Source organism: Anthonomus grandis, chromosome 1 (genome assembly GCF_022605725.1).
Source record: "Anthonomus grandis grandis chromosome 1, icAntGran1.3, whole genome shotgun sequence".
In the NCBI taxonomy this organism is placed as follows: Eukaryota; Metazoa; Arthropoda; class Insecta; order Coleoptera; family Curculionidae; genus Anthonomus; species Anthonomus grandis.
In genome coordinates, this window is record NC_065546.1 from 16,613,823 (window position 1) to 16,622,472 (window position 8,650).

The following is an 8,650-nucleotide window of genomic DNA, read 5'->3' on the forward strand; positions in this document are numbered from 1 at the left end:
GTGTTTAATGTAAGAAAGACGTCTATTATGGGATTTAAATGCGATGTTCAGGGTCTGATGTTTGACGAAAATTCCCTCTTGCAGAATAAAGAGTGCTGCAAGTTTCTTGGAATTACCATTGATTGTCGCCTTCGGTTTGAAGATCATATTTTACATTTAGCTGGGAAATTATCTTCTGGATGTTTTGCAGTAAGAATGGCAAAACAAGAGTTGGGAGGGGTGGTTTCACGTTCAGTGTACTTTTCACTTATTGAAGCTCATATTCGGTATGGCTTGCCTTTTTGGGGTTTAACCAATAAGGGGCTATTTAACATTGTCTTTGTTATTCAAAAAAAAGCAGTTAGATACCTGTGTTCTGCTAAGTTAAGAGATTTGAAAAAATCCTAACTCTTTTTTTACTCTTTATCTTAGAAACAGCTGCTCTTATTCACAAAATTCCCAACCTACCCTCTGACACTGGCCATTTGACTCGTCGTGTAAATGATGTTCCCCTACCTATTCCTACGTCTTCCCTTACCAAAAACTCATTAATTTACATAAGTAAAAAAATTTACAATCATGTTCCTCTATGTGTTAGACATATATCGGATGTTAAGAAATTTAAAAGAGATTTAAAGACGCTTTTATTGGCTAAGGCATATTATAACCTGGATGACTTTTTTAATGATAGGTTTTAACCTTGGACATGTTGGAAAGTTTTTTTTTCCTTTTTCTTCTCTAGTTTTGTCATCAAGTTTACCTTTATTTAGTAATTGATTGTTTTATTTAGTTATCTTTAATTCAAGTAAGTTCAAAAAGTTTTGTCTTCTTGTGTTTAATTTTGTTCATTGTTTTGTCAATTTTTGAAATTGTATTTTTGTTTTGTTTTTTTAGCTTGTAGGATGCTTGTACACAAGATTATTCTTACGTAATATAGCACATTTTCTTTCTTTCTTTCTTTCAAATACATTACCCAGACAATTACACTCTGGTGTAATTTTAATCTGGTGATTGGTGAAAAGTTGGCCTTACTAACTGAGAAGTTTAAAAAAGAGGGACATTTAAAATCAAATGGTCCTTGTTGGTCACATCAAGATTTAATTTTTTTTATGTGACTTCTCTGATTTATTTGCTGTTTCTTACTACGTTTTCCCAGACACAATGAGAGCTGCATCATCAGCAAAACACATTAATATTTCCTGTTCTTCAGTCAATTCTCCCAATAGCTAATTTTATAGGTTGTAATACTCTATGGGAGCTTGGAACGTTTTTTTTAACATAAGATTTATTTTTACTTATTGTGTTCCATTTGCCAAATACAGCTGAAAGAGTTTATGTAAGACTCTCCTAATACCGATATAGTTCAGGTTCTGGTTCAAGTTTTTCTCTGATAAATGATAAATTTTTCGACAAATTAAGTGACTCACCAGTGTGTATCTTCCGCTCGCTAGGCAGCAGCCTTAACTTATACAATAAGCAAAAGCACCCTGACATCAAACAATAAAAATAAAAAAAACATATTTCTAAGGAAGCGATATATGCAGGGATAATATTTTGTAATATATTGTCTATTTAATAAACAATATACTGATTGTATATTAATTAACCGTAACATCTGAGATAAAAAAATTCAAAGCATCTATGGAAAATAATGCTTTTCATAAAATTCCTAAATATGTATTCTATTACAAAAAAATAAGTAAAAATAAATGATCCTCATAACTAGTATAAGAATCAGTTCAGAAACTGACAATCATCTAAAAATTCGCCTCTCACAACGTTTAAAAAATATACCAAATTTGTTTAGTACATTTCTTGATCTGTTTTTCTGATATTAAAGTCATCTTTGCACTAAAAATTTGTCACCGGCCTCAAACTACTATCCTGCTTATGAAATAAGTACTCCTATTGTGATTTAGATCCTAAGTATGATGTTTATTATTATGACCAACTGTGATTTTGTTAATTTTTCAACTTTGAGGAATACATATAAAACTCTTCGTGATGAATGTTTCATATAAAAGATTAAATACTGAAATTTCTCATAATTCTTCTTAATTTTCGAAACATATCAATAGATTGCATATGTCTGATTCATACCCCAATAGCATGCATATGGAAGCCGCGGTTGCTGGTAATGGTCAAGATATTGGGATCTTATTTGCCAGGTATTTTAAAACTACATACAGACAACCTATCAGCAAGGCTCCTGATTATAAGTTTGATTATAGTTTGGATATAAATTGCATCTCTTTTTCTTTGTTGGACATATTTCATGAAATTTAACGCCTTTCTAACATAAACTCTTTTGGCCCTAATGGTATCCTATCCGTTTTTCTTAAAAATGTTTGTGTACCCTAACCTTTGAACTAAGTTCTAATGAAGAAACCAGTGATTCTTCCTAGAGTGAAAATATTCCTAGAGTGAAAAAAAAAGTAATGCAGCCTTCACTTGGATCGTTACCTTCAACGTCACGTGAGGTTAATCTCAGTATTATTACGGATACCACTGCAAACGTAATTTCGCAGTATTAACTTCCAGGAGATAAAAGTTCTTCGTCTTCAAATGAGGATGCCCCTGATGACAATAATGTACCTTTGAAAAATATCACATTTAGTGTTCCAACGTCAGGTATAAAAGCTGAGTTTTTTGAAATGTATGAAAAAAATCTTTTAATTTTTTCCAATTTTTTGTGACGGATAAGATTGTTGAGTTGATCCTAGTTGACACATCAGAATTTGAGTTCAGATAATACTCGTCCAAAAGCAAAAATTTCAAAATGGGTAGATACTAGTGCTCAAGAAATAAAGACTTTTTTGGCCTTGGTTTTGTGGATGGGTTTAAAAAAATTGCCGAAGTTGTGTTCCTACTGGTTCAAAAATAGCTTATATGAAAATAAAATGAAGTTCCATATGTCGCGTAATCGTTTCGAGTCATTGCTGGACATTTTAAATTATCATCCCTTTTGCAGCAGTTGATATCCAATTCTCAAAAAGTGATGGTACCAGAACAAGATATCTGTATAGATGAAACTCTAGTGCCCTTTAGAGGACGACTGTCATTCAGACAATATATCGTCGCCCTAAAGTGTAAACCTGCCAAGTCACATTTTACCTATTTTACAGGAGAGTCAAAAAACCGCCTAAATCAACTATATTTTACCTAAATTATTGTATGTTTGCCTTGTTTTATTGGTTTTTATTAAATAAATGATAATATAATAGAAACAATATAAAACTGTGTATAACAAACTGTTTTAAGTCAATGAATAAAAATAGGCAGGTTTGCATTTTGTGAACTCAAATTTTGGCTGGACTTGGCAGGTTATCCCCATAATAATAATTAATAACTTAATATTAAATAAAACCAAAATACTAGTAATCGTTTAATATTTTATTACAAAAAAATACTAAAATTATTTGAATTAACAAAGTAAAAAATAAGTGAAAAATAATATTATATTCTTAACATAATTTTATCCTAAATTACTTTGTTTTATGGGGCAAGTCATCATAAAATGTCTGGTAGTCCCGGGGCAAAGTTTTTTTTATAGCCTGTAGATCTTCATATTTTCGGGAAGCTATTTTAATTCTCTCCAAGTAAAGTGGACTTAAATCTTCCCATAAATATGTTCTAGATATTCAGCTTTTCCTTTGTGGAAGAATTTCCCACGAGTCCGAAAAATGTATTTTAATAGAAAATATCTCCTTCCGGCATGTATCTCAGAGCACGAATATCAGTAAATTTCAGGTATCCTTTAACATTATCAGGTTTGATTTTTTTATAATATTGCACACAATTAAAACTTTTAAAAAAGTCGTAAGTAAGATAGTTTACATCATACGGCGCAGGAATTTTTCTTGCCTGTTGGCAAACAGAAATATAATCAGCAGGTATATTAATTATCTTTAAGCTTTTGCTCAATTTTAGCATGAACAGAATCAACTTCCATCTGCGTATGTCCAGGTTCAAGATATTTCCGCTCTATTATAATGTTATGGGCAATAGCAATGTTAAGTAAAACATTCGACATAGTGCAGTTGCGATTTTGGTATCCACATCCATCAGAATATATAATAAGGGTGACTTTTTCATTAGGATCTTCTGGAGGTGTAATATTTGGCAATATTTTTTTTCTAAAAAAATAACCATATGCTTGCAAATTCTTCAGCATTAAGTTCACCTTCAGATTCATTCCATAGAAAGCAATAAGCGTCTGAATTCATTAAATTATAAAAACAAAGATTGTGCACTTGAAGTTTTGTTTTATAATATAAAGTAGACACTTTAGATACGGGACACATTAGCACAGCTTGCAAATCCACTGTAAATACATAATATTTTTGTGTATTTTTATCCTTTTCCTTTTCCTCCCTTGCCGCATTTTTCTTTTGTATGTGACTCTTGTATTCATCTTCCGAGATGTCGCCAACCTTGTAACTAACGCATTTTTCGCATTGATCTTTTTTCGGGTGAAAAATGGTATAATTTTTTTCTTCAAAAGCCTTGGAAAATGTTGCTATAAAAAGCGGCTCCACATTTTTTGATTCGCACCAATTATTGATGTAAAAATCATAAAGACTTTGTTTAGATTGCCACTCAGCTAAAAGGTTTTTTTTTTCTGATGTTGATCTGCAGTAATGAGGCTCCATGACTGGCAATGATTTTAAAAATTGCAGTAAACATTCCCGACGCAATTCGAATGGCTTCTTTTGACCTTCCATGGACGTTTCTCTTTGAACATTAGGCGAACGGGAATGAAAAGACCGTTTTCAATGGAGTATCGTCCAGCGAACTATTCCTAAAGTGGTAATGAACATTGCCCTACAAACTCTAAGGTTTTCTTCTCCTTGGTGGCATAGAAAAGACAAGAGTGTTTACATAAACTTTTTTTTACGCCCAAGTCATTTTCCAAAAGTTGTTAAGAATAAGTTGCCTTTGACCTTCATTTACTGCAGAGTATTTTAACATTCCTTTAGGGTTTAGTTTAAATTTTCACCTTTCCTTCATTGTACGAGGTTTTTTTGGATTGTTATAGATCCATTTTCCATTTTGTTTGTTTCGTCTCAAGTAACTTTGACCCCTTTCTCTTAACTTTCTATTTTTTCCAGTAAACCACATTGTTCACAAATTCTTGGAGTTGAAAGCGCTTTTTACGTTTTTTACTTTTTGTCGGATAACTATAAGATGAGCCTGAGTCGGAATCCGAATATGGTACCAACCTGCTAGCTGCGTCATCGGAAATATCAGAAATTGTAGATTCTATATTGGATTCTTATTTAATATGATTGATTCCTGATGTATAAGCACGAGGAGCTTCATTTAAGTTGTCCAGTAAACGAATTTCATTCAGTACAATAACTTATTCACAATTATCTAATTTTTGCCCATTTTCGTCAATAAAATCAATTTGCACATTTTCGGCTATTTGGAAGTTTTCAAAGGGTTGATTTTCTTTTATGGGAGAGTCTAATATATCCATTGGTAACTCCAACGACAGGGGAATTGAGTCTACACCACTGCTTTCCCCAAAAGAATAATCCCAAGTATTATACTCAGAGTCTTCTCCCAGCTCTGAGTCTTCGGTTTCATTTGCTGTTTGGCCGATGGCCAGATCAAGGATTCGTTTGGCACGTGACATCTTAAATTTAAAAAAAAAAACTTGATTCATCACCTATTATAAGTTAAAAAGGGCTTACATAAATATATATTTTTTATACATGAATATATATTTTTTTGGCAAACAATTTATTGCTTATTGTGGTTAACACGCTTTTCTATAAAAGTAAATACTATAACAGTAACTTATTGCTGTACTAAAATATTATATTTTATTTAATTTATCTAATTGTAAGAAAATTAATTAATAATATTATTTAATTTTGTAAGTTTTTTGTTAAGTAGAACAACTGTTTTCTCCTCATGATATTTAAAAAAACATTTAAGAAATACTGCCAAGTCCTATTAAAACAATAAACGATAATTACCGCTGAATAAAAAATAATTACTGCATACAATTTGGATAACAATGTTTTAACAACTTACCTCTTGTGTTATTAAATAAAAAAATATTTCAAACGCCCAAAATACTAGAAGTAACTTAAAATAATGCACATTAAACTCAATTGCGACACGTTCTCACAAGATCACCATTAAAAATGCACATGGCTGTGTGGACTTGGCTGTGTTTACAAAGTGGATTTGAGTCGGCGGGAGTTAGCTGTTATTCTCATCGTATAAAATAAGGATTAGTATTACACATTTGTAGTTGGCAGGTTAACTAATCAACGTAGAATATATAGTGCTGCCAATTTTTCGAAAAAACGCACGTAAAATTATATAAACTTTGCTTGAATGGTGGTTATACTTATGACCTTCAAATATATTACGGAAATGACAAGATCAAAATAAATCTGTCACAGAATCTGTTGTTTTTGGTTTAGCGGAAAATTTATTAGACGTTGGACGCACTATTTATACAGATTACTTTTATACCAGTGTGAATGTAGCGCATAGTTTATTAGAGAGAAAATTTAATTGGAACCTTGAGACAGAACAGAAAACTAAATCCAAAAAAAGTTACTTGTGCAAAACTAAAAAAAGGAGAGATAACTGGTAGGGAGACCAATACAGGAGTGGTCGTGACAAAGTGGAAGAACAAGCGTATTCTTGTACAAAACATATTGTTGAAATTGTTGAAGTCAATCAGAGAGGAGTGGTTAAAAAACCATCTTGAATTGTCGATTATAATAAGTGTAAAGGATTTATAGATATATCGAAATGGTATCGAAAAATAGTGATGGAGCTTCTTTTGGGCACCACCCATTGTGAATGCTTATATATACTTCACCAAAAAATAACAAATAAGAAAATGTCAATCACGTCCTTCAAGGAAGAATTTAGTCAGCTAATCGACATGTCCAAAATTTCTTTCCAAGATCGGCCATCTGGTCGCCAGGAGCGGCTGGATGTGGGACACCATTTAGAAAAGGTGCAAACTTCGGCGCGAACATGTTCCAGTTGTTAGGCTAAAAATTCTGAAGAACACGAAAGAAAGTTTGCACAGACAAAAACATATGTTTTTGCGACATATGCAAACTATAGATATATATACAATACTCTACCAACGGAGTAGTAAATCAGTTGTTTACTAATGTTTGTTTTTTTCTTTTGATCTTGCTTCTTTTATAGGATAAGTGCATTCGATAATTTGAGAAAAATTAGGAACAAATTAGGTTTTCTAAGTCTGAAGACACAACATGTCACCTTAAGTACTGCATTAAAGACTGATAATATATATTTAGAGTTTTTATTTCCTATTTTAACCCGAAATAAAATTACTTGGCTTAAAAAATAATCGAATCATATAATGTAATATTTTTAAACATGATAAGGTATACATACATATATCAATGATTACATACATTTATTATTTATATCAAATTACTACTTATAACAATAATTCCAATGATAATTGACAATTCCACAAAGATTATTAATTTGTGATTCTTGTGCATTATAAAAACAATTCTACAAATTCGCCAATAAGCAGAAAGTTGAGATCTGCTAATATGTATTATAAAGAGATAAGTTTTCATAATGCATTTGTAAATATTGTAATAAAAAGATTGAACTCACAATACTAATTAAATTAAATATTAATACTAATTAATATTTATTTAATATAATATTTATTAATATAATATTTATAATTAATACTAATTAAATAAAATAATCACAATATGATATATGATAATATCTGCTTTTTTTTTTAATTTGGTTTAAAAGATATTAAGTATTTTTTTATTAAAAGATAGTTTTTAATGTAATATAAGTTTATGTTGATTGCTACTTGTTTAGTATTTCTAGCTAATTTTTCATTTGTGATATATGTAATATGTTGTTGATTCGATACATTTTTTGGGCGATTGCCTTGTGCGTTGTTTATGCCCAACTGCAGAAATATAGATTATTCATTACATCCATAAAACCACTTATAACTTTTTTTGTTTGTTTATAATATTTGAACTTTTATTTTCTGATCCCCAAACCCAAATATTATATATCACTAGTTATTATATTGCTGTGGTGAATATTTTTTATTACATGGTAGTGTGACAACGCTAAATATTTTTATTATACAGTGGTGGCCAACTAATTAGAAACGATTTAAAAAAAATACTTTATTCAATGTTTCAGTTTTTTTAAATTGATAATTCTTTGGTTTCTAATTAGTTGTCCAATTCAATATTTGTATAAAAAAATTACTTTTTTTTAAAAGTATATATGTGAAGACAAATCCACTAAATTTATGGTAATAATTAAGGAAAATGTTAGTTATGACAATGGGCGACAAATTTAAGAATAAACAATTTTATTTACAAAAGATTTATGATTTTTATTAATTTATTCACACTGTTTCTAATTAGTTGGCCACCACTGTATATACATTTACATATATATATTAATAAAGAATTTATATTATAATGATGATTAATAAAAAATATCATTTTACAAGAAAAACATTGAGAAAAACATACCTCTCAGCAAAAGAATATTTTTCTAGGTTCATAGAACCCAAACGTAGGGCGTCTATTACATGTAGACTATCCCTAAAAATTACTTCGCCATTTTGTAACGTAGATTTTTCTGGCACAATTTCTCCGTACAG

At 30.4% G+C, this 8,650-nt stretch overlaps 1 protein-coding gene and 1 long non-coding RNA gene across 5 annotated transcripts in view; both read right to left on the reverse strand.

The window, feature by feature from the left end:
* Positions 1-8,650, reverse strand: part of LOC126745002 (cap-specific mRNA (nucleoside-2'-O-)-methyltransferase 1) — a 45,926-nt gene that overhangs the window by 15,452 nt on the left and 21,824 nt on the right. For all 4 annotated transcript variants that reach the window (XR_007663409.1, XM_050452641.1, XM_050452664.1 and 1 more), the window contains one exon: positions 8,520-8,650. Coding sequence is in view for 3 of the 4 variants with exons in the window: in XM_050452641.1 (XP_050308598.1) it covers positions 8,520-8,650 (131 nt within the window). In the remaining variant the exon portion in view is untranslated. The remainder of the gene's footprint in view (positions 1-8,519) is intronic.
* On the reverse strand, positions 4,195-6,861 carry LOC126745257 (uncharacterized). Its single transcript, XR_007663483.1, has 2 exons — positions 6,025-6,861; positions 4,195-5,620 (listed from the first exon to the last, which is right to left on the reverse strand). It is a non-coding gene; the product is annotated as an uncharacterized LOC126745257 (long non-coding RNA).